Source organism: Notamacropus eugenii, chromosome 3 (genome assembly GCF_028372415.1).
Source record: "Notamacropus eugenii isolate mMacEug1 chromosome 3, mMacEug1.pri_v2, whole genome shotgun sequence".
NCBI lineage: Eukaryota > Metazoa > Chordata > Mammalia > Diprotodontia > Macropodidae > Notamacropus > Notamacropus eugenii.
Window position 1 is genome coordinate 226,200,454 of NC_092874.1, and position 25,304 is coordinate 226,225,757.

A 25,304-nucleotide genomic window follows, 5' to 3' on the forward strand; every position below is an offset into this window, starting at 1 on the left:
CCGGACCTTGGCTTCTCCCAAAGGTGCAGTTATAAATATTTAAAGATTATGGGGCTTTTATTTGGAAGTTTGGCCTCTCTGGGGCATAGGGGTAGCAGCCTGAGATAGCAACGAAAAGAACAGTTCTTAGAAAATGCTAAAAAGTTGGACAGGCTAACAAGAATTTCCATAAGAAAACCAGTATAAACATTGGAAATGAGCATCAGAACATGAAAGACAAAGGAAAACTAGCAAAAAAAAAAATCACTTTGAAATAACATTCAGCCCCAAACTCAAAACCATTAACATATATACACATATATACACACACATACACATACACAATGTATACATGTACATGCGTACATACATACATAAACAGAAATGTGTGTATACATGTGTGTGTATGTATATGGTACATGGGCTGTTGCCCTTGGGTCACTGAGGCTCAAAAGGTAGAGAGAGACGCAGGCAGAAGGAAAAAGGAAAGGGTTCTACGAAGTCCAGGAAAATCACACGCCCAGGATTCACAAGAGGCATTAACTCCAGTGAAAAAGTTATTTTTAAAAATCAAACTTCTCCCCCCTCCGAGGCCACTTAGGTCTCCTCTGCATTTTCCTCCTCCGAGAAGGGACCGGATTTGCCGGAGCGGAAGGGTCAACCTTCCAACCTTCCTAGAAGAGGAAAAAGTAAACAGTGAGAGAATTCAATTTTAGGGTTCCGCGCCCCAAACCGCCCAAAGTAACGCCCCACCCTGAAGCTCTTCATCCCGCCTGGGGCGGGGAGGGGAAGGATTGTAATCACGTGCTCCGATGGGGCTAGGGAGGAGGAACTACGACTCCCGGCATCCAATGCGAGTCGCGCCTAAATGACGGTGGCGCCCGCTGATTGGCCCGACTCTGATATTTGAATGAGGTGCTGGCGCGCGAATAGTATGGTACCGTCCGGTCGTCTCTCCGAGTTCTTGCTTTCTCGTGGCTTCCCGACCCCGACCTAAGGCAAGTGGGTGAGTGGGTGGGGGGGCGCCTTTTACCTCCAGGATCTTCGTCTTACCGTTGGGGAAATTAGAGGGGGCAGTGGGGGAGGGTGGTTCTCCGGAAGCGGCCTCGTTTGTTTTGACTGAGGCGTTGGGGTCGGGGCGAAGGGGGAGGCCGAAGTTTTGGCCTCTGAAGTGAAAGGGACGGAGGCCAAGGGTGACCCTCCCTCGGCCTGGCCCACTGACCCCAGGCGTGCTGGGTGGGGGAGGGGGACCGTGTGGGGGTCACCTGCGCCAGGAAGGGATGAGCCTGCTTGTGTGGACAAGGCAGGCCCCCAAGGGTCATTTTCATAGGAAAGATCTGCCTTCTATAATGACATCTCATCCTAATGAATCATTCAGGCACTACGTGCCGGTCACTGATAGACGGGAGGGAGGTAGAATCTACGGGAACTTGGCCGCAGATTGGGTATGGGGGGAGGGGAGCAGCGAGGAGTCCAGGAGGACCCCGGGTTCTGAGCTGGGATGATTGGGAGGGCGGCGGTATCAGCCCTCCCCATGACTAGGAAAGTTAGGAAGAAAAGGTAATGAGTTCAGTTTGGACATGTGGAGTTTGCGATGTCTAGGAGAGCTCCATTTGGAAATGTCTGATCGTCAGGGGAGACGAGAGAGATTGGAGCTGGATAAGTAGAGATGAGAATTGAATCCATGGGAAGTGATGAAATCACCCAGGGAAATGGTATAGAGCTAGGGAAAGGGCATACTTTTTTTGTAAAAGGACCGAATAGTAAATATTTTAGGCTTTGTGGGCCAAGAGGCAAAACTGAGGATACCATGCAGGTGCTTATGTAACAAGAAAAAACAAACTTCCATGACTCTTATTGAGATTAAAAATGTAATGATAATTGGGTGCAGATTTTTTTTTTAAATGTCTCTTAATGAATAGAATGGAATTTTTTTTCTGGGGGATAATATTTTGTTTAATTGGGGTCCAAACTGGGGTCCTCTCATTAAAACTGATTGCAAACATTCATTAGTTAATGCTGATTTGTAATGAGGGTTTTTTTGTATTTCATCTTTGAAAATGTCTTTTCACATAGGGTATGCTAAATACTGATATTATTCCAGGAGCATGTGATTTTAATTGAGACAAATGGCTGAAAGTCTTTAAAGTAGTTTGTTTTCTCTTAACGCATTTCTTTGACTGCTGTAAACACATTTAAAGTTTAATTAATTTGCGTGACTAACAAATGAGCCACTTGAAAATTTTTCATTTTTGTGAAGAAATTCTGCTTTCATTTAAAATTTTCTAATTTTTCTGATCATTGCTTTCCTGTGAATTAGGAATATTGTGTGACAAGTGCTTACTCTGGTATATGTTGGTAATAGTCTTTTAGCCCAGCTATAGTGTTATTGGCAGCTAGATGGCTCAGTGGATAGAATTTGAGGCTTGGAGTCAGGAACACCTGATTCCAAATCCTGTCTCAGACATTTACTAGTTGTGTGACCCAGGTAAGTCACTTAATTTCAATTTGCCTTCATCTGCTGAAGAAGGAAATGGCAAACCACTTTGTCTTTGCCAAGAAAACCCCAGAAACAGTGTCCTTGGGGTCACAGAGTCAAACATGACTGAACAATAATAGTGTTATTACATAATGGAGGTAATACCTTTTCTTCTAACTTAATAGCAAAATAAACCACACTCCACTGTTCCTTAAAAGACCAACATTTGAAGTCCACTTTTTTGACAGATGCTTTTGAATTATACTTGTATTATTATATGTCAGGAAATGCCAGGCCTAGAGGCCTGAGGGCTACCCGAGTCTTACCTTACCTATCGCAGGTCTTTGGCTGGCCAAACTGGATAAACGTATGAGAGAAGAGACTTTCCAGAGTCGAACAAGGGTTAGGCTTTATTCAGGGTCTTGGTTACATGTGCAGGGGGAACTCTTCCTTAGGAGAGAGAGAAATCTCTCAAGGAGGCAAAGATCTTACAGTAAGAGATTGGAAGTGGGAGAATGGGAGAATGGGAGAATGGAAGAGGGGGAGAGAGGGGAGAGAGAAGAGAGAAGAAAGGAGAGAGGGAAGAGGGGCCTTCTGTCCTCTAATGGCCCCTCAGCGCTAAGAGCGCCTTCAGGCTTTCCTGACCCTACTTAAGCTCTCCTGCCGCATAGTTTGCACCTGAATACCGTGCCTGTTAGACAACAATAGGTGTGCTCAGACCCGGGCCAATCTCGAGGGTGGGGATGCTCTCTCCCAGCATTTTTCCCACGGGAGGGAAGAGGCGGAAATGCACGAGATAGCCCGGTCTCACACCTCAATTCCCTGCTGTTCCCTGGGGGGCCTCATGAGAACTCTAAGGTTTAGAAGTCCTCACCTTTACCGGCCCAAGACTGTCCACATGGAACTGAGCTTACACCCCCAACAAGGAAACAGTATTTCTTTGATTTTTTTTAAACCACTTAAAATGTAAAAAAAAACCCAAGCCATTCTTAGCTCACAGACTTAAAAAAGCGGATTGCCAGATTGAAAAAAGAGGAGAGGACTCAGGATAGAGCTCTGTGGGACATCCATAATTAGTGGGTATGACTTGGTTGAAGATCTAGCACATTAAATTGAGGAGTGATCAGTCATATAGGTAGGAGGAGAACCAGGAGAGACTCATGTCATGAAAACCTAGAAAGAAGAGTGTCAAAGATGGTGATTGACATGTCAAAGCTGTAGAAAGGTCAAGAAGGATGAAAACTGAGAAAAGGCTGTTAGAATAGCAGGGAGCAGTTTTGGTTGAATGATGAATTTGGAAGATGGAAGTAGAGAATTAAAGAGAGAGAGCTACAGAGACGGTCATTTTCTTAATCTTAACATCACCCACAAATGCTCCACTTCTGTGTTTATAAACCCTGATAGTCTCTTATCTGATCACATTGTCATTCCACTTCTGTCCTTTGACCTCTTCCTCACCGTTTTCTAGTTCCTTACCAGGCCATCATCCCTGCGATGATGATACTCTCCTCCCTTCTCCATCTTGACTACTTAGTGAACCTCTTCAAGTGTACACTTTCCCCTTCTCTTGAATGTCTTGTTCCCTTATCCAGTCACCAGTCTTGCCCTCCTAAGCTTTGGTCCTGGATTGCTCTCACTTGTCCTCTGCCTGTGCCTTCATTCCTACTCATGTGCTGCCAGATAAAGTAGGACAAAATAAGTAAAACCATGTTGACTGGATCTACTACAAATTTATGTTACATAAATTCAACTGGGCTGTTACTACACAAGTCAGTCCTTTAAAAAAAAAAGTCCTAATTGACTCATTATCCCACTCCATATCAGTTCTTCCAAACATTTTCATCCCTCCTCAAATCTCCCATTCCTATTACCTTCTGTCAGCTGAGAACTTTGCCTCTTATTACACTGTAAAACTGGAAGAAAGAGCTTTCTTCATGGATGGCAGCTGGGTAGCACAGTGAATAGACTATGAGACTTGGAGACAAAAATTCTGCCGCAGATACTTATTAGCAGTGTAATCTTGGACAAATCACTTGACCTTTACATTTCTTATCTGTAAAATGGGGATATTAGGACCTACCTTATAGGGTTGTGAGGATAGAATGAGAAAATTTTTGTACTTTGTAAGCTTTATTGCACTAAGTAAATGCTAGCTGCTATTATTGTTATTGTAACACCTCTGTAAGATAAAATTTCCAAGTATTGTTGTCAAGTCCATATGAGGAAACAGGGTCTGTGAAGCAGTGACTTATCCAGGATCATGTGGCCCCTTCAGTCAGCTTCTTGTTTGGAATAAGCATACAATACACAATTTGCACTATAACCAATATGCAAATAAATATTGTATTGCTTTGACGATAGATATGTGGTCTCCACTAGGACTTCATCTATAGCCTTCACCTAAAAAAGTAACTGAATTCTTGGGTAGGTCAGTCCAAGTGAATTTATCACCTAGTGGCCAATTATCTTGTGATTAACTTTTTAAAAAATTTATTTAGGTTAGTCCCTGAAAGACTTGCTAGCAGGGCAGTATCTGCTAGAGCCAGTGTCTCATTTGTATAACCTTCAAAATGAATGAGGGTTGTACTTAACAGAAAGGAATACTAGTTGTGTAAAACAATTGATATGCAGTCTAAGTGGATAAAGGCCATTCATTTGCAATGAGAGATTGTTAAATGAGATAACATGGGTGTTTTTGCATACTTATTTAATATTGAGTTTACCTTTCCATCTAGCTAGACCTAGCTAACTTCCTGAATTCTTTTTCTATTTTGTCAGCTCTTATGGGCCATGAGGAACTTTAAAGGAGCAGATTTTGGAAAATGGATGAGCAGCCAAGAGGAGGCCAAGGCTTTGCTGGTTGAACTGAAGGTTAGGGTGGTTGGTGGGCTGGGGTGCTTTCTGCCTTTTAGAGACTGGAATGTCTTCTTGAGCTTTTTACCAACCAACATTGAGTAATATTATCAGTCAGAGAGGACCTGGGTAGTAAATGGGATACCAAGCTGGGATGCCTTGGAGGTTAAGAGCTTTTCCATCCTTTTTGTTAAGATCATAAGACAAAAGACAGACATTATTACTGAATGATCCTGATATCCAGCCTCCTTTCTCTATCTCCTTCCTTCTATTGGTAACCTAATTTATAAACTCCTTTCCTTTCAGGAATTCCTGTCCAGACCTCTGGATAACCCCACAGGCCGTTCACTTGCAACAGAACAGCGACTGGCATGTGATGGCATTTTGAGGGCCTGCAACCAGCAAGTGGTGGCTGGGCTGACTTGCCCCGATCACCTGGGCAGCCTCGTAGAGCTGGCAGAGTTGGCCTGTGATGGCTACTTGACGGCAACCCCCCATCGTTCACCCCTCTACTTGGAACGGATCCTCTTTGTCCTCTTGCGGAATATTATTGCCCGGGTGACCCCAAAAGCTGTTCGTCGCCTGACCCAATCATTGCATGCCTGCCTAGTGCAGCATGTGCCTGTGGGTACATCCCAAGACTATGAGGCTATTGCCCGAGGCGCCTTCTCTTTGCTTTGGAAGGGGGCAGAAGCAATTGGGGAACCGCAGTCAGCCTTCTCTGTTCGCCTATGGGCCCTGAGCTTTCTCGTACTCCTGGAAGATGAAAGTACTCCCTGTAAATTCCCCCTTTTTGCTTCCCCAACTGCTTGTCAAGCTGAAGCTGCCTGCCGGCTCTTTGAAGCTAGCGGGCACCCTTTGAATGAGACAGATGCCTGCTTCCTCAGTGAACAGCTCTCTACCTGTGTGATCAAAGTGCTGGTTGGTGAGGAGGCGTGCTCCTTGAAGCCTCTCTCTCCCTGCAGGGCCCTGTGCCTCCTAGAGCTTACCTTAGAGCGGTGCCGGCGGCTCTGCCAGAGCGGCTGCTGTGATGAAGCCACCAGGGCCATAGGGGAAGCCCAGGGTTATCTAGGAAACACAGACTTGGCCCCTAGCCTCCAGATGTGCCTGTTTGGGGTAGAACTGCAGAGGTTGCTGGCAGGAGCCCTTGGGGCAGTGGGTGAGCTGTTGCACAAGGCTGCAGTTCCCCTTGGCTTTGGTGTCAAGGGCCCATCATCCTCACTTAGGGCCCTTGTTGAGACTTGCCAATTCATCATCTCTGTCCTCGAGAGTGATCCACTGAAAAAGTATGACATGGACACCATCCTGGGCTTTTCTGCCTTCTTGGGCAGATACTGTCATCTTCTTCGCCGGCTTCGGGACAGTGTAAGCGATGTATGAAGGGGCAGTGGCGGGGCGAGCTGGGAGCTCTTACTCTCGCCTTGATGGGCTTGTTACTGGGCCACATGCTGCCAGCGATGTTCAGAGTTGGCAGCAGTCATTTCTAACCACCTTGCTGCCTCTCTCCTGGTCTTTCTTTTCTCCAGCTCAGGCTCTTACATTATACTTGCTTCTCCATTAACTACTTTTCTGCTGCTTCTTCCTCTTGTAGATTCCTGTGGATTGCCCAAAGCAGCAGCAGGTCTTGGCTCAGATGCATTTTCATGGACTCCAATTCTATACCAGGATGGTTTATGATTTCTTCAATGGTTCTAAGGTACTCTTGGGTTGGTGCAGCGGGGTGAGAGAGCTTTTCCTAAAAGTATCACTTTGATCTTGCTTGAAGGACCCAAATGGACAGGTTGAGTATTGCTGTTGCTGCTGTTTTTTCTTCTAAATGGTGGCAGGGGTTTCCTTGAGATAATCCTGCATTCCCTGCTCTCACACCTGTGTTTCTTCAGGTAACTGATTTGGCTGACATGACCCAGCTAGTAGAGAGCTGTTGTTGTGCTGTTGTCTGGATGCTGGAAGCTTTGGAGGGCCTGAAGGATCAGGAGCAGGCAGAGTACCTTGGAGTCACTGGTGAGTGCCTAGGTGTTCTCTCCTAGGGTTCTTTCTGCTTCTTGCATACTATGATGGTATGTCCACATAGAACCTTTCCTAGAAGGCTGGCCAAGCAGTTGATGCTTCCTGTGGGCCACTGTCTTTGTCCCTATGGAAGTTAAAAAAGACTGTAGAAGTAACTGTTCTCATCCCTAAACCTAGGCTGGAGAGGAGATGGTCATGTATGGCCATCCTTTCAGTTATCCATAGTAATGGAAATAAAACAGTGGAGTGAATGTTTAAGGAAATACATTACACATAATATGAGTTCACATAGTTGAAAGTCCTACAGATAGAGGGAATAAAGAACAGGCTAAAACTAATCTAGGAAAACTTTTATGAAAGAAGTAAAATACTTTTAAAGGAAGATGAAGGAAAGAGTTGTTGGCACATGAAAAACAAATTGATGCTAGCAAACTGTGCAGTGGCCTGGAAAGAAGTTGTTTATTTACTTTTTGATGAGACCTATGATTTTATTGGGTCAGATATCTCCCTAGGAGGAGTACCCTTTATCAGTGCAGTTTAGATACCTGCAATTTAGTCTTTTAGGGTTTCCCAGGCATGGAAAGCCTAGGTCAATTGTGCAGGGTCACAGCCAGCATATATAAGGAGGACTTGAGCCCAGAACTTGCTAACTTAGACCTCCATTTTCTCTTCATGTTCCATGTCACTATTTTTACTTAGGGAGAAATAAGTCTGCCTAATGGTCTGGCATGGTTTGCCCAGGCTCAGATATTCCCACCACCCCATTTAGCAGTTGAGACAGGAGTAGGGAATGGGGATTGGACCTTTTCTGACATTGCTTCCTCTTGCGTGGCAGCCTGTTGCACCAGTCACTTGGCCTATAGGTTCTACAGCCAGAAGCTCTATGCTGAGGCCAGCTCTGTCACTGAGCCTTTCTGTCAGAAGATAGGATTGGCAAAGCCTGGAACATACCCTGGTGTCCCTCCAGAGAAGGTGAGGAGTCAGGAGTGGGGGAGGAACGGACTTGGAGAATGGTTGAGATTTGCACAGTGCATGGGCAGTGTGTTATGTGCGGCTTTATCATAGATACTCTCAGGCTGTGCCCACTGACGTCAGGGCTCAGTAGAAGGGAAGCTTTGTCTTTTTTGCTCAAGAAGCTAAGGCACTTGGTAAGTTACTCACACCAGTCTTAAGGTTTCTCTTTCCTTTTCTCAGTCTTCGTTTACCTGGTAATATTGTCTTGGTTAGATGTAAATTTCCATGAGAATAGAAACTACACCTCTCTCCTTCCTTCTTTTTAAAATCCATGATTTTTTTTTTGAACATGTCATTTCCTCATATATACTCCCTGAAGCTCTTTCCTATAAAAAAGAAGTTACACCAATTTGACCTGTTAACAACCAGTTCTGATAGAGCAAACACCATTTTTCACCTATCCTTCCCCCCCCACCCCCCAAGAAAATGGATGTGGTCAAAAAATATTCTTTGCTGGTTAAATATATACAGTTAAGATTGTTATGCATTTTATTTTCTTGGCTCTGTGAAAGCATCACTACACGTTACTTCATTGTATCCTTCCCATATTTCATATTCCCTCCTCTTTTTTAGTTTTTTATTTGTATTTTTCAAGAAACAAGTATTTCAGTCTGGCCTTCCCACTATTCTTCTCTCCCACTGAACAAATTAAAAACAAAATGAAAAACAGATCTCAAAATATGTATTTGTATAGTCTGGCAAAACAAATTTCCATATGAGCCGTGTCCAAAGGTATATATCTCTTTCTGCATTTTAAGTTCATCACCTCTTTCAGGAGGAGAGTGGACTATTTTACCTTCATTCTTCTGGACTCATGATTTATCATTGCCTTGACTAGAGTTCAAAATCTTTCAAAGTTTTCTTCCCCCCATAATGTGTTATTGTAGTATATATTGTTCTTCTAGTTCTACTCACTTCACTTTGTATCTTCATAAAAATCTTCCCAGTTTTCTCTGAAATTGTCCCATTTCATTATTTCTTATGGCACAGTGATTTTCCACTGTGCCACAATATGCCACAATATGCCACAATGTGATTAACCGTTCCCAACAAGAGGAAACCCCCTTATTTTCCCTTTTTTTTTTGGCTACCACAAAAGGAAATGTTGTATAAATATTTTTGTACATATAGATCCTTTTAATCTTTTTTTGATTTCTTTAGGGTATAGGCTTGGAACTGGTATTACTGGGTCAAAGACTGCACAACTGGGTAACTTTCTGGTATAGTTACAAATTGTCTGATAGTTATGAGGTGGAACCTTAGAGTTGCTTAAACTTGCATTTCTTTAATTAGTGATTTAGAGCATTTTTCATATGATTGTTGATAGCTTGGATTTTTTCCTTTGAAAACTTAAGTGCTTCTATGCTTTGCCCATTTATCGAGGAGTAGCTCTTAGTCTTATAAATTTGAATCAGTTCTTTATATACCTTGGGCTTTTGGTTTTGTTTTTGGAGGCAATTGGGGTACTTGCCCAGGTTTACACAGCTAGTAAGTGTCTGAGGCTGGATTTGAACTGGGGTCCTCTTGGCTCCAGAGCTGGTGCTCTATCCACTATGTCACCTAGCTGCCCCTCTTACATATCTTGGAAATGAGACCTTTAGCAAAGAAACATTTTGTAAAGATTATTTTTTTCTTTTACTTTTACATCTTCAGTCTTCAAGATTGTTTGGCTTATGACTTATTTCCTCATCTATTCTGCGTTCTCTTTCCCAGAACCTCTCCACTCCTCCCATGTCTTTTCCCATCCAATTTCCCTTTTCAGTTGAATATATTTCTATTTTGACATCTTTGTGTGTGGAAGGGGATATGATTGCGTTCAATCCTTCTTTATCCCATTTATGTGAGAATAAGGATCGTTGGATGCCCACTCCCTTAACCCTTTCCTCCATGACTCTATATTTCTAATGTTATGCACTTCTATTGTATAGTAATATATAGTAATGATTTCCCTCAGTCAACAAGCATTTATTAAGTGATATGACAGGCACTATGGGGGAATAAAAATCCAAGTAGAAAAAAAGCTAGTCACTCTCCTCAAGGAACTTACATTCTAATAGGGGAGGATAATGCATAAAGGAATAGAAAAATAGTGAGAGAAGGGAGTAGCTGATGATCTGGTAGAGAGAAAGTCTTGTTGAGGTGAGTCAAGAGTACAACCTGAAGACAAATTAATCTTTCTCTTCTATTTTTGTTTTTCACCTAAGACCATTAAAATAGAACAGAAACACTGACAGGCCCACAATCATTTTCATTTTTATCTCTGACCCTTAAAGACATTAGGATTCTGAGAAGATGTTTGTTTCTCATTCCTCTGTTAACACATAAATAGTTCATCCTCACATATTTCCTTTTACTTATACAAATATGTATGCCTTTCTATGTTTCTTCTGGCCTCTGCGTTTCCATGTTCAGATGTCTGCTCAACTCTGGCCTTTTTTCATCAGGAGTGCTTGCAAGACCTCTAGTCTGTTAAAGATCTTTCCCCCCTCTATATATTATACTTAGTTTTGATGGGTAGGTTATACTTGGTTTTAAACCTTTATCCTTTGCTTTTTGGAATATTTTGGTAGAAATCCCTCCTGGTCATGCAGCATGATCTTTGTGATACATTGCTGTAACCTTGTTAATATTTAAAATTTTGCATCAATATTCATTAGGGAAATTGGTCTGTAATTTTCTTTTTCTGTTTTGGCTCTTCCTGGTTTAGGTCTCAGCACCATATTTGTGTCATAAAAGGAGTTTGGTAGAATTCCTTCACCTGTTTTCTCAAATGGTTTATATAGTATTGGAGCGGATTGTTCTTTTCATGTTTGGTAGAACATTGCTTATGAATTCATCTGGCCCTGGAGAATTTTTCTTAGGGTGTTCATTAATGGCTTATTCAATTTCTTTTTCTAAGATGGGATTATTTAAATATTCCATATCCTTTTCTGTTAATCTGGGCAATTATTATTTTTCTAAATATTCATCCATTTCATTTAGATTGGCAGATTTATTGGCATACAATTAGGCAAAATAGCTCCTGATCATTGCTTTAATTTCTTCTTCCCTGGTGGTAAATATACCCTTTTCATTTTTGGTATTGGTAATTTTGTTTTCTTTTTTTTGAAAAAATCAAATTAACCAATTGTTTATCTATATTATTGGTTTCCCCCCCATAAAACCAGTTCCTACTTTTATTTATTTACTTAAATGGTTTTCTTAACTCTCTGCTCTTAATGTCATGGTCGTCTTTGAGAATGAAAGACAAACACAATTTCTTACTCTCAATTTTATTAACCTCTCCTTTGATTTTTCAGGTTTTCCTATTTGGTATTTAATTCGGGATTTTTAATTTGTTCTTTTTCTTGTTTTTATGCCTAACTCATTGATCTGCTATTTGTCTACTTATTGCTGTAAGCATTTAGAGATATAAATTTTGCCCTAAGTACTGCTTTGGTTGCATTCCATAAATTTTGGTGTGTTGTCTTAGTGTTGTTATTCTCTTTTAATGAAATTATTGATTATTTCTATGATTTGTTCTTTGACCCACTCATTCTTTAGGATTAGATTAGTTCCCAATTAATTTTTAATCTGTCTTTCCATCGGTCTTTGTTAAATATAATTTTATTGCATCATGATCTGAAAAGGATGCATTTAATACTTCTGCCTTTCTGCATTTGGTTTGTGAGGTTGTTATGCCCTAATTAATATGTGATCATTTTTTGCATAGGTGCCATGTACTGCTGAGAAAAAGGTGTATTCCTTTCTTTCCCCATTCAGTTTTCTCCAGAGAGCTATCATATTTAACTTTTCTAAAATTCTTTTCACTTTGTTAATTTCTTTCTTGCTTATTTTGTGGTTAGGTTTATCTACACTTCAGGGAGGGCAAAGTTGAGGTCCCCCACTAATATAGTTTTACTACTTTCTTCTATAACTCATTTAACTTCTCCTTGAAAAATTGGGATGCTCTACCATGCGGTGCATATATGTTTAATATTGATATTATTTCATTGTCTGTGGTACCGTTTAGCAAGATGTAGTTTCCTTCCTAATCCCTTGTAATTAGATCTACTTTTGCTTCTGCTTTGTCTGAGGTCATGATTGCTGCGCGCCGCCCCCCCCCCCCCCCATTTTTTACTTTAGCTGAAACATAATATATTCTGCCTCAGCCTTTTCCTTTTTCCCTCTGTGTGTGTCTTTCTGCTTCAGATGTATTTCTTGTAAACAGCACATTAAAGGACTCCAGTTTTGACCCACCCTGCTGTCTGTTTCCATTTTATGAGTGAGTTCATCCTGTTCACATTCACATTGATGATTATTAACTGTGTATTTCCTTCCATCCTATTTTTACTTCCCTCTTCTTTCACCTTGGCCCTCCTCACCAATGTTTTACTTCTGACCACTGTCTCTTTCAATTAGCCCTCCCTTTTATCTGCCTTTCCCTTCTGTCCCCTTCCCCTCCTACTATCTTACAGGGTAAAATACATTTCTATACTCAACTGAGTGTGTATGTTATTATCTGTATTGGCCAGATCCAATGAGATGTTCAAGTGAAACTCATCTCCTTCCTTTCTTTTCCTCTACTCTAATAGGTCTTTTGAGCCTCTTCAAGTGAACTAATTTACCTCGTTCTACCTCTCCCTTCCCTCTTTTCTCAGTGCAATCCTCTTTTTCACCCCTTAATTTTTTTACATCATCCCGTTTGTTTAAGTATAGTCGTTCTAACTGCGCAAATAGTGATACAGTTCTTAGAGTTACAAGTATGATTTTCCCCTGTAAGGATGTAAACAGTTTAACCTTATTGAATTATTTGATAGTTTCTCTTTCCTATTTCCCTTTTTATGTTTCTCTTGAGCCATGCATTTTCTGTTCACCTCTTTTCTTTTCATCAGAAATGTTTCAAATTCTTCTATTGTCCATTTTCCCCCTGAAGGATTATGCTCAGTTTTGCTAGATAGTTGATTCTTGATGTTATCTAAGTTCCTTTGCCTTCTGGAATACCATATACCCCCTCCAATCCTTCAATGTAGAGGCTGCTAGGTCCTGTGTAATCTTGACTGTAGATTTGAATTATTTGAATTTTTTTTTCTGGCTGCTTACAGTATTTTCTCCTTGATTTGAGAGTTCTAAAATTTCGCTGTAATATTCCTCGAAGTTTGCCTTTTGGAATCTCTTTTAAGAAGTGATCGGTAGATTCCTTCAGTTATTATTTTGCCCTCTGGTTCTAGGATATCAGGGAAGTTTTCCTGGATAATTTCTTGAAAGATAACATCCAAGTTCTTTTTTTTTTTTTTTTTGGTCTTGGCTTTCAGGTAGTCCAATAATTCATTAATTATCATTTCCTGGATCTATTTTCTGGGTCACTAGTTTTTCCAATGAGATTTTTCATATTTTCTTTTATTTTATCATTCTTTTGATTTTGATTGATTGATTCTTGATATCTCATGGAGTCATTAGATTCCACTTGCCCAATTCTAATTTTTAAGGAATTATTTTCTTCAGTTAGCTTTTGGTGGCCCCTTTTCCATTTAGCCAATTCTACTTTTCAAGGAGTTGTTTTCTTCAGTGAATTTTTCTACCTTCTTTTTCATTTGGTCACTTTTACTTTTTAAGAAATTGTTTTCTTCGGTGGATTTTTGTACCCTTTTCCCATTTTTTGTACTTCCTTTACCAAGCTGTTGGCTATTTTGTTAATGCTTCTCTTGGATAATTCTCATTTCTTATATCTCTCTTACTTGGTTTTTGAAATTCTTTTGGAGCTTTTTCAGGACTTTTTTTTTGGCCTGAGACCAAATCATAGTTCTCTTTGAGACTTCCTTTGTGGGTGTTTTGACATTGTTGTCCTCTTCTAATTTTGTGTTTTGATCTTCCCTATCACTGTGATAGCTTTCTATGGTCCTGGTTTGTTTGTTTTTTCTCATTTTCCAGGCTGTTTTGTGACTTTTAAAGTTGAACTCTGCTCTTAGGATACGGGGGCACCGTCCCAAACTTCTTGGGCTAGACGGGCCTGGCTGCACTGAGGTCTCTGGGCCTGGCAGCTCCCCTTCTGCCCTGGGGTCACAGGATGGCAGCTCCTGCTGCTCCCAAGGCAGGAGGTCTCCCAGCTGGCCCATTGGGCCACAGGGCCTTGGTTGCTGAGGTGTGTTGGAGCTGCAGGCCTCCTGCTGGACACTGCCTGAGCTGGGCTGCACTCCCCTTTTACCCGAGTGAGACAAATCTTTCCTGCAGTCCTTCTAAGTTATCTTAGGCAGGAAAATTGTTTCACCCCGTCCTTTTGTGGATTCTGCCACTCCAGAATTCATTTTAAAGCATCTTTTTAAAATTTGGGGTGGGGGGGGGAATTTAGGAGAGCTCAGGAAATTTCCTGCCTCTTCTCCACCACCTTGGCTGTGCTGCCACATTGTAGTTTTTATTTTTATTGATACCTTTGGTTTTTAATCACCTAATCAAATATTCAGCACCTCAACCGAATCTTATTGTATTTGCAGTTGTACCACAACTGAAACCTTCCCATTCTACAAGGAAGGAAGGAATCAGTTTCACATTTTTCTTAGATGAGAAAATTACATTATAATTAGCAGTGTTCATTTTTAGTTTTTTCTTTCCATTTACACAGTTGTTATTATGTATACTGTTTTCCTGGTTTTGCTTCTTTCTCTCTATCAGTTCAGCTTGTTTTGGCTGTGCTTTTCTGTATTCCTCCTAAGTAATGTTTCTTATAGCACAGTCATACTCCATTACATTCATGTACCAAAATTGGCTTAGCCATTCTCCAAATGATGATGTAGAATCTACCTTTCAGTCTTTGATATCCTTGGAGTATATGACTAGCAAGTCAATGATTAGCAAGTCATTGATCTCCTGGTTCTGCTCCTTTCTCTCTGTATGAATGCGGCAAGGATTTCTTAGTATTCCAAATCACACCAAACCTTTCACACAGTTCCCTCCCTCCTTCCTTGTCAGCATAATTCTGGCCTACCCAGTCTAAATATACTAGTGAAAGTTTAGTTAGATTACAGTATTTCCATGATTAGGCAGCATTGTCTAGTGGAAGAAGTGCATTTTTCCCCACTTTACTAAGCCTGAAAAACTTTTTTAATATCAAAACTTTTTTTTAGGGCAACGTCTATATTTTTTTATTAATTTATTTGTTTTCATTTTTTTTTACACAAAAGAAAATAGTCTCCTTCATTCTGCAGTCCAGTTCCATAGTTCTTTTTCTGGATGTGGATTTTGCCTCAAGTCCATTAGAAATTTTTTAGGTTCTTGCATTGCTGTGAAGGGCTGTCTACCAGAAAAATTCCTCACACGCTGTGGTTGTTACTGTGTGTACAGTGATCTCCTGGTTCTGCTCCTTTCACTCAGCATCAGTTTGTGTCCTTCCAGGCCTCTCTGAAATCTTCCTTTTCATCATTTCTTATAGCACATTAGTGTTCCATTACATTCATATACCACAACTTGTTTAGCCATTCCCCAATTGATGGGCATCCCCTTGATTTCCAGTTCTTGGCCACCACAAAGAGAGCCGCTATAAATATTTTTGTGCATGTGGGACCCTTTCCCATTTTTATGATCTCATTGGGATACAGTCCTAGAAGTGGTATTGCTGAGTCAAAGGGTATATGCATGTTTTTGTAGCCCTTTGGGCATAATTTCAAATTGCTCTCCGGAATGGTTGGATTAACTCACAGCCCCACCAACAATGAATTAGAGTTCCAACTTTCCCACATCTTCTCCAACATTTATCATCTTCCTGTTTTGTCATGTTTGCCAATCTGATCAGTGTGATGTGGTACCTCAGAGTTGTTTTGATTTGCATCTCTCTCATCAATAGTGATTTAGAGCATTTTTTCATATGACTATAGATAGCTCTAATTTCTTCCTTTGAAAACTGCCTGTTCATATCCTTTGACCATTTTATCAATTGGGGAATGATTGGTATTCTTATAAGTTTGACTCAGTTATCTATATATTTTAGAAATGAGGGCTTTATCAGAGATGCTAGTTAAAAATTCTTTCTCAATTTTCTGCTCCCATCCTAACCTTGGTTTCATTGACTTTGTGCAAAAACTTTTCTATTTAATGTAATCAAAATGATCCATTTTGCATTTCATAATGTTCTCTTTCTCTTGTTTGGTCATAAATTCCTCCATTGTCCATAAATCTGACAAATACACTATTCCTTGCTCCCTTAATTTGTTTATAGTGTCAGCCTTTACACCTAGATTGTGTACCCATTTACACTTTATTCTGGTATATGGTGTCAGGCATTGGTTTATGCCCAGTTCCTGCCATGCTATTTTCCAGTTTTCCCAGCAGTTTTTCCTCAAACAGTGAGTTCTTATCCCAAAAGCTGGGGTCCTTGGGTTTATTAAATAGTAGATTGCTATAATCATTGACTATTGTGTCTTGCGTACCTTACCTATTCCACTGATCTCCCCCTCTATTTCTGAGCCAGTACCAAGTGGTTTTGATGATTGCTGCTTTATAACACAATTTAAGATCTGGTGTGGGTAGGCCACCTTCCCTAGCATTTCTTTTCATTAATTCCCTTGAGATTCTGGACCTTTTTTTCTTCCAGATGAATTTTGATATGTTTTCTAGCTCCATAAAATAATTTTTTGGTAGTTTGATTGGTATGGCACTGAATAAGCACATTAATTTAGGTAGAATTGTCATTTTTATTATATTAGCATGGCCTACCCATAAGCAACGGATGTTTTTCCAATTATTTAGATCTGACATATTTTGGCAGGTAGACTCCCCCAAATTTTATAGTGTCTTCAGTAACTTTAAATGGGATTTCTCTTTCTATCTCTTGCTATTGGACTTTGTTAGTAATACATAAAAATGCAGATGATTTATGTGGATTTATTTTATATCCTGCAACTTTGCTAACGTTGTTTATTATTTCAAGTAGATTTTTACTTGATTCTTTTCTAGAATTCTCTATGTATATCATCATATTGTTGGCAAAGAGTGATAACTTTGTCTCTTCTTTGCCTATTCTAATTCCTCCAATTTCTTTTTCTTCTCTTATTGCTAAAGCTAACATTTCTAATACCATATTGAATAACAGTGGTGATAATGGACATCCTTGTTTCACCTCCGATCTTACTGGATATGCATCTAGCTTATCCCCATTACGTATGATGGTTGTTGATGGTTTTAAGTAGATGATGATTTGGAGCACTTTAAGATGACATGGTTGCTAATAGTTTACAATTCTTTTGAAAACTGTGGTTTGTAGCCTTTAAGCGTGTATCCATTGAGGAATGAATGATATTTGACTCAGATAGCTTTTAATTTCCTACCCACCTTGGATATCAGACTCTTATCAGAGATATTTGATAGAAAAAAGTTTTCCTCAGTTGACAGCTTCCTTCTTAAACTGCTTCCCTTGATTATTTTTTTGTGTTTGAATGTGTCTGTCATTTCTCATGGTAACCTATATCCCTTGCTTAAAAATTATCCTCTGCCCCGAGATTCCACTGAGGCTCTGCTCAGGGTGACGGATTGAGATTCAAAGGAAACAGATGAAGTGTTGACTTTACTTCTGAGGAGGCAGCAGTCTGAGGGGATGATGTCTTTAAAAAGAACAAACTTATTTACCTTTTGTTTTTACACCACCTACATTTACCAATGTTACCTACACCTAGCCCTTCCAGAGATCTGGCTTGGACATCCTTTGTAATAAAGAAGAAAAGAGAAGGTTCATTGAAACTAACCCACATGTCAAAGAGTCTGACAGTACAGAGTGAAGTACTTTGGGAGGTAGTTTGAGCTGTTTCTTGAAGGAAGTGACAGTGAGAGGGGCAGTCCTGGTGTGGACAACAAAAGGCTTGTGAAGCAGCCCTGAGTAGTGTGTAGAGGTGCTAGATCAGGGCGAGCCTTCCAGGAAGTGGTAAGGAGGAGGCCTGTACATGGGAGAACAGTTGGTTTAAAAAGGAAAAATCACTACTTTTTGTTGTTACATCGTGATTGTTTATGAAATCTATCTCTACCCACTTTCCCTACAAGTGCCTCTCTGCAAATCATCTCTTGAAACAAAGGTTTTAAAAGAAGAGCAGTGGGAGCTGGGAGAGGCAGCGTTTAGCCAAACCTTCCAAAGTGCACCCACGTGCCCTTCTCCTACCCCCACCATCCTGCCCCAGCTTCTGAAAAGGAGGGGGAGGGGGGTGTTTTCTCTGTTTTCTTTTTGGTCATTTATAGTATTCCATGTGTTTTCTTGTTCTTTTTGTTTATATTGTCTTCGTGCATATTCTCCTGGTTCTAGTTACTTCACTGCATCAGTTCTGATAAGTCTTTTCATACTTTATGTTGTATAATATTCCGAGTACCCTAGTATGTTAATGTACCTTAGTTTTATCCATTTCTCAGTCTTTGGGCATTTTATCCCCATTCTTTGCCACCACAAAAGGTCTGTAATGTGTTTGTGTATCTATACATGCATATACACATACATACATACGTGTGTGTATAGAGAGAGAGAGAAAGAAAGAGAGAGCCTCTTTTTTTGACTAAATGTATATATTTTCTCTTTTTGACTTGTTGGAGCATAAGCCTAGTGATGGAATCTTTAGGTCAAAGGGTACGGATATATTAGCTAAAAAAGCTTAATTCTAAATTATTTTCCAGAATGATATTTTCCTTCAATATCAACTCATCCCTTCTTTTGTCATCTGTTAAAATTCTAGGTGGGAAGAGAAACATCAGACTTGTTTTGATTTGCATTTCTCCTTATGATTAGTAATTTGGAGCAATTTTTCCAAAGATTTTTGTTAATGGTTTGAAATTAGTCCTTGGGTCCATCTGAAGTCAGTTGGGGATATACATGCCTCCTTAGTGGTGTCTTTTCTATCTTCCTTACTCTTTAACTTGTGACAGCTACACAAGTGCTTCCGGTTACATGTTGAGAGCCTGAAGAAGCTAGGCCAGCCAGCCCAGGGCTGCAGGATGGTGGCTCTGTGGCTGACAGCCCTGCAACCCTGCACCATGGAACAAATGGCGGAGCCCATCAGCTTCTGGGTCCGTGTCAAGATGGACGCTGCCAAGGCTGGTGAAAAGGAATTGCAACTGAAGTGAGTAGTGATTCTGATAAGGAGAAACCATCTCTGGGGTGGTTTTTTAGTCACTATGCCTCTGAAAGATTAACATGCCCCATGCAAAATGATAAAGGATGTCAGTTCCCTCCAGTAGGGGAGGAGAGGGACTCTCCCAGTGAAGGGGAGGCTTTTCCTAAGCACTTCTCCCATAGGACCCTCCGAGATAGCCTCATTGGTTGGAGCCCAGAGATTCTGACACCCTTGCTGGTAGAAGAGCTTCGAGGATATAAGGCCATTCGGGCTGACACTGGACAGGAGCGCTTCAATGTTATTTGTGACTTGCTGGAGCTGAGCACAGAAGAGACACCAGCCGGGGCCTGGGTACGGGCTACCTACTTGGTAGAGCTTGCCCAAGTGCTGTGCTACTATGACTTTGCCCAACATGCTGACTGGTGAGGTTAAAGGATTGGGATGGGAGTTCTTGGGGGAAGGACTGGCCTTTATCACATACCTTTTGGCTCTTCTTTGTTCCCAGATAATCAGGGCCTAGACCCTATTCAATCTGAGCTGCATATGTAACCTGTGGAAGGTTAGCTTCCCAGGACTGTTCACTACAGACTCCTCCTGAGTGTTACCATGGTCCCAATAATGTCTCCCTTCCACATCTTTTCAAACAGCTCAGCTCTGGATGCTGTGCAAGAGGCCCTGAAGCTGCTGGAATCAGTACAGCCTGAGTGCCAGGCTGCAGACCAGTTTTTAGATGATAAAGCTCAGGCTTTGCTGTGGCTCTATATCTGTACCCTGGAGGCCAAAATGCAGAAAGTGAGTAGGTCTGGTACTGGGTCAAGGTGGGACAGGCAACCTCCCTTGTTCCTTGGACCAGGCCTGGATCAGACCCTGTTTTTCTATCCCTCAGGGCATCGAGCAGGACTTGAGGACGAAGTTGCAGCCCAACTTGATAGAACTAGAAACCAATGACCTGAACTATGATGATAAAATACAGGATGACCATTTTCTTTACAGTAGCATTGCCTTCAATCTGGCCGTGGATACTGGTGAGGGCGTTAGGAGCGTGGGAAGCTGGGGGAGAATGCAGTGCTTTTCTAGGGAGCCGAGGTCTTGCTGGCTAAAGTTCAGGGTGAGATGGGATCACTTAATTACATCTTAAGAGTAGAATACAGCTGAGGTGGGAGTAGGGTTGGTATGCATGGGGCAAGGTGGTTATTTTTTACATGTTTTCTCTCCTCAGAGTCCACATGTGTCATGTTTTGAGACAGGCCTTAATGTCATCTCCTCTGATTTTCAGCTCATTCTAAATGCTTAGATCAAGCTCTGGCACTTTGGAAGGAGGTGCTAAGAAAAGGACAGGTGCCCACCGTGAGATGTCTACAACAGACCACTGCCTCCCTCCAGATCCTGGCTGCCCTCTATCAGCTGCTGGCCAAGGTAATGAAGTGGAGGGCATTTCTGATACTTTGTAATCTTTGCAGAGCATTGTTTACAATACCTTAGCATGCAGTGGTTGGTAAAGAACTGTTTTGAATGAATCCCTCTGGCATGAAGGAACTTGTGTGACTGCTGGATATAGCTTCCCAGGTAACTGAGGATCAAACATAGGACGTCAGAGACTTTGTGGTCTCTTTGATTCTCTCACCTTCCAGATTACTTTCTGATCTGGGACCTTCATTGGAAATCCTGAGAACTGCAGTGTTTGGTGTTATACTTCTTAGTACTTCTTTGTTGTTAGGTTAGAGGTCAGAGAACTGCCTTTTGTAGAACAGGATCTCAACCTGGCCCTAGGCCAAGATGGTGGAATTAAGATCAGAAGGGACTTTAGGGAACAGATTGGTGAAGGTTAGGGAAGGAGTTTGGTACCTCTGGTATTGCTGGTTGAACCATTCCTGGGTTCTTAGCCCCTACAGGCTCTTGAGACACACTTGTTGCTACGTACACTCTCAGAAAATGTTAAGGACTACATTAGAGCAGCCAGTGCCTCCTGCCATATCACCCAGTTCCTTCTGACACTAGACTGTCCCAGCTATGCACAGGTGAGTAATGGACCAACCCTGGCTGGTGCCTATAGGAGAGAATAACGCTAAAGCTTTATATCTCTTTGCAGATAAAAAATGGAACAGGGGTCATCTATCTCCCCATATGTCTCCTTCTTACTCCTCATAATACTCAGCAGAGATAAGCTATAAGGAGTTTGCAGAATGGGTAGAAGCAGTGGGAAGAGAAGGCTTTTAAAGCTACTTTTTAAAAACTTGTGACCTATAACCTTTTAACTGGATTATGTCTATACCTTGGTTTTATAGATGAGTGATATTTGACTTAATAAATAATATTTTAGCTTAGCCATTTGTTGCTTTTCCTCATACTACCAACCAATTCCCATATTGTGCCTATAGCTATATTTGGAGGAGGCAGAGTCCAGTCTGCAGCTCAGTGATCACAACAGTGATGGATACGTGCTCCTTACCCAAACCTGTGCCTTACTTCGAAGTCAACTTTACTGCATCCTTAAGAAGGTACCTCATCATTTCTCTTTTTGGTAAAGAGTTGTCCAGATTGAAAGGTCTTCCTGTGTGGGGATAGAGAGATGACTAACTTGGAAGGGATGGTTCCAGCCTTTTCTCCTTGAAGAGGTAAGACAACCAAAAACTACTTGGACTTAGCTACAAGAAGACATGGCCAGGACTTAATTACTTATCTCTGAGCCTCTATTTCTTACAAGGCCATATCCCCTCTGAGAAGATGGAAGTGGAAAAAATATTAGCTATTTCTTGGTGGCAATTCTCCTCAGTGTTTGTGTATATCTTTTTTCTGTACTACCCTTCCTCAGGTTGCTGAAGGCCTCTCTTTGCTGCTATCTGTGTTGCGGGATTCAGCCCTTCAAAAACCTTCTAAGGCCTGGTACTTGCTACGGGTCCAGGCCTTGCAATTGGTGGCTGCCTACCTTAGTCTCCCCTCAAGCAGCCTTTCTGTCCGGCAGTGGGAGCAGCTTTATACTCAAGGTACATGTATACGTAAGGGGAAGAGGGCAAGGGCACCCCCATGTACCAGAGATACTTTGAGGAGATTCTTTCCATGCATAGTTCAAGGGAACCTGTTTATTGAAGTGGCCAGTTTCCAAACCACCAAGCCTATCTCTGCCTCATCTTAGTTCTCTGATTTGGATCTGTGAGTCTGGAACTGTCTAGGAACTTTCTTCATAGCTAAAAGCAGCCACTCTTCCTGCACTCCCTAGAAATGCTAAGATTTTTTACTTATTCTGAACTTGGGGAAGTTCTGTCCATAACCATTTTCTTTTTCTCCCTCCTTCTGCCCCACCACCCTTTCTAAACACAGGCTGGCAGACCCCTGAGATAGCTCTCCTTGAATCCCACAAGCTCCTCCGAAGCATTATCATCCTTCTGATGGGCAGAGACCTGCTCTCTGTTCAGCAGGCTGCCGTGGAAACTGTCTTTCTTGACTATGGTAGGTCCTTTCCTTCTCTCTCAGACTTGTCCAATAGGTTCTGGGGGAGGATGTCCCTCTGAAGTTTAGAATACAGGATCTAAATAAAGGACATGCCTATTTTTGTCTTGGGGGTGTCTGAGAGTTGGGATATGGCAGTGTCTTCCTCCCCTTGGTACAGGTGACAACCTAATACAGAAGTGGCAGGTTCTTGCAGAAGTTCTGGGCTGCTCAGAGAAACTGGTAACCTTGTTGGGACGTTTGGGCATTGTAAGTGAAGCCAAGGCCTTCTGCCTGGAGGCTTTGAGGCTCACGCTGAAGTTGCAGTGTCCACGCCAGTGAGTACAGGGGAGGCAAGTGGTAGGGAGAGGGCAGGAGGGAAGGAAGGCATGACTCCTTAATATTTCCTTAGAAGCAGATATGTTAGCACTTGGGAATTGTTCCAGAGCTAGGTTCCAAATGTCCTGTCCTGTATTAATGCCCACAATGTAGGTTTCAGTTTCTTCACTTCTGAGCTCCATTTGCTCTAAGGCATTGGTACGGAGGAATGGGGAAGAAGGGAGTTTTCTCAGGGGATGTTCAACACAACTGTCCTTCCTAGTGCTTGTGAGCTCTTTTGTTAAAAGTGCCAAGAAGCTATGGATGCCAAAGGAGAGGACCAGTGGGAATCACAGGAAAAAAGAAAAAGGGAAAACCTAGTGATGGCTTTTATTTTTCCTTCTACTTCCTCCTCCCCTCCCTAAAAAAAAGGTGTGCCCTGTTTCTGGTGCTAAAGGGAGAACTAGAACTAGCCCGAAATGATCTTGACCTTTGCCGTTCAGATCTTGAGCAGGTGCTATTCTTGCTTCAGTCTGGGACAGGTGAGTGACCTATGACCTTAAATGGCAGAGAATAATGAGAAGAATTAAAATGGGTGGAGTAGCACAAACTAAGTCTTTTCTGAGCAGAAAATTTATCCCTGGCTTCAAAGCAAATTTTCAAGTGACCACCTTCTTTGTACCATAGAAGGAATTGGACTATAGAATTGAAAATAGTTATATATAAGAATAGGAAACCTATGGAGAAAGTGGATTCCCCCCAGACGGCTTGAACTTCAGAGATATCTGGGATGGTTTGGTACTATTTTGGGATAGAAGGATGACTTTTCAAGAAAATCTTCCTGCCCTGTGATTCAGTGATTTCATGTTTGATGGGATTTTAGAAGTTATTGTACTGACTTGTACCTGACTTAGCTTCTTGATCTCTCTAGAATTTGAAGGGATAACCCAGTTGCCAGATAATGTGAAAAAGATCCATCCCCAAAAAGGTCCACAACAAACTCGAGTACTGCCCTGTTCTGAGCTCCCAGAAGAAGAACCTTTTCTGAAGGGCCCTGCTCTTCAGCTGGTAGCTACTGTGGAGAAGGATCCTGGCTCTTTGGTGTCCTCTCCTGTTCTGAAAACCAAGCCTCAGCCTTGCCTTGTCTTCCTCTCCCACTTGCCTGCCTGCAAGTGTACACTCTGTACTGATCCTGCTCTTTTAGCTATCTGCCTCCGATGGGTGCTAGCCTCTGCTGGAGTAGAACTCTCCTCAGGTCATCAGGCAAAGGGTCTGGACTTGTTACAGTTTGTGCTCAGGAGATGCCCAGGGGCCATAGACCATCTGGCACAGGTTTTGCAGGCTACTCTGAGCCAAGAAGTCCCACCCTCACCTGCCCCAAGATTCCTAGAGGACCTCATTGCTCAGGCTTACACTCACTTGGCTCTGGAAGGCATAAACCATCCACCAGACAAGGGCCTATGGGGAATCTTGGAGGCTGGGCTGAGTTTTGTTGCTTCTAGGACTCCCCGCCTGAATCTCTGGCATGCCAGTCTACTTGTGACAAAGGCCTTGGCATTGACATACAATCTCAGCTGCTGTACCACTCAGCTCTTTGGGAACACTTGGATCTGGCAGCCTCCAGTGGGGAAGTTATCCCAGACTTCAAAGGCTTCTCAAAATCAGAGCCAAAAGCTTGCAGGAGAAAGAGGAAAGCAGATAGCCTCTGATGACCTGTCCCTCCATAATACCTCTCTAGAGGATCTGGATGCGAAGCCTTCCCCTGCCCTATGGCCAATGGGGAGACCTTGTACCCCAAAGCAGCCAGGGCAAGCTGGACCCCATGCACCCTTCACTGTGTTTGATGAGGAACTTTCTAGAAAGAGCAAGCTTGATTTAGCCAAAGCACCTAGGGTGAGGTGCAGAACCCAGACTCGTCTCAAGGTAAAGTGGAGGAACTAAATTAAGGGTTTGGGATGTTAATGATTAGTTGAGTGTTTATTGTGTGCAGTTACTAACTCTAAGGAACTTCACATTTGCCATGCATATTCCAGACAGGAGGCTCGCCTGGTATTAACTCTATCGCTGTCTTTGGTCTTTCCTTTCTTCCCGTTTTGGTGGTGTTATTGTTCAGTCGTTTTCAGTCGTGTCCAACTCTTCATGACCCATTTGTGTGTGTTTGTTTTTTTGCA

At 41.9% G+C, this 25,304-nt stretch overlaps 1 protein-coding gene across 1 annotated transcript in view; it reads left to right on the forward strand.

The window, feature by feature from the left end:
- Positions 1–902: 902 nt before the first annotated feature.
- The window catches only part of ESPL1 (extra spindle pole bodies like 1, separase), a 37,838-nt gene continuing 13,436 nt past the window's right edge, over positions 903–25,304 (forward strand). The window contains exons 1-18 of the mRNA XM_072654808.1: positions 903–977; positions 5,237–5,329; positions 5,618–6,676; positions 6,903–7,007; positions 7,192–7,312; positions 8,154–8,290; positions 19,202–19,395; positions 19,572–19,811; positions 20,037–20,181; positions 20,276–20,414; positions 20,666–20,805; positions 21,273–21,407; positions 21,768–21,887; positions 22,202–22,373; positions 22,708–22,836; positions 22,997–23,153; positions 23,566–23,675; positions 24,065–25,056. Coding sequence (XP_072510909.1) covers positions 5,249–5,329; positions 5,618–6,676; positions 6,903–7,007; positions 7,192–7,312; positions 8,154–8,290; positions 19,202–19,395; positions 19,572–19,811; positions 20,037–20,181; positions 20,276–20,414; positions 20,666–20,805; positions 21,273–21,407; positions 21,768–21,887; positions 22,202–22,373; positions 22,708–22,836; positions 22,997–23,153; positions 23,566–23,675; positions 24,065–25,056 — 4,176 coding nt within the window. The 5' untranslated portion in view covers positions 903–977; positions 5,237–5,248. The remainder of the gene's footprint in view (positions 978–5,236; positions 5,330–5,617; positions 6,677–6,902; positions 7,008–7,191; positions 7,313–8,153; positions 8,291–19,201; positions 19,396–19,571; positions 19,812–20,036; positions 20,182–20,275; positions 20,415–20,665; positions 20,806–21,272; positions 21,408–21,767; positions 21,888–22,201; positions 22,374–22,707; positions 22,837–22,996; positions 23,154–23,565; positions 23,676–24,064; positions 25,057–25,304) is intronic.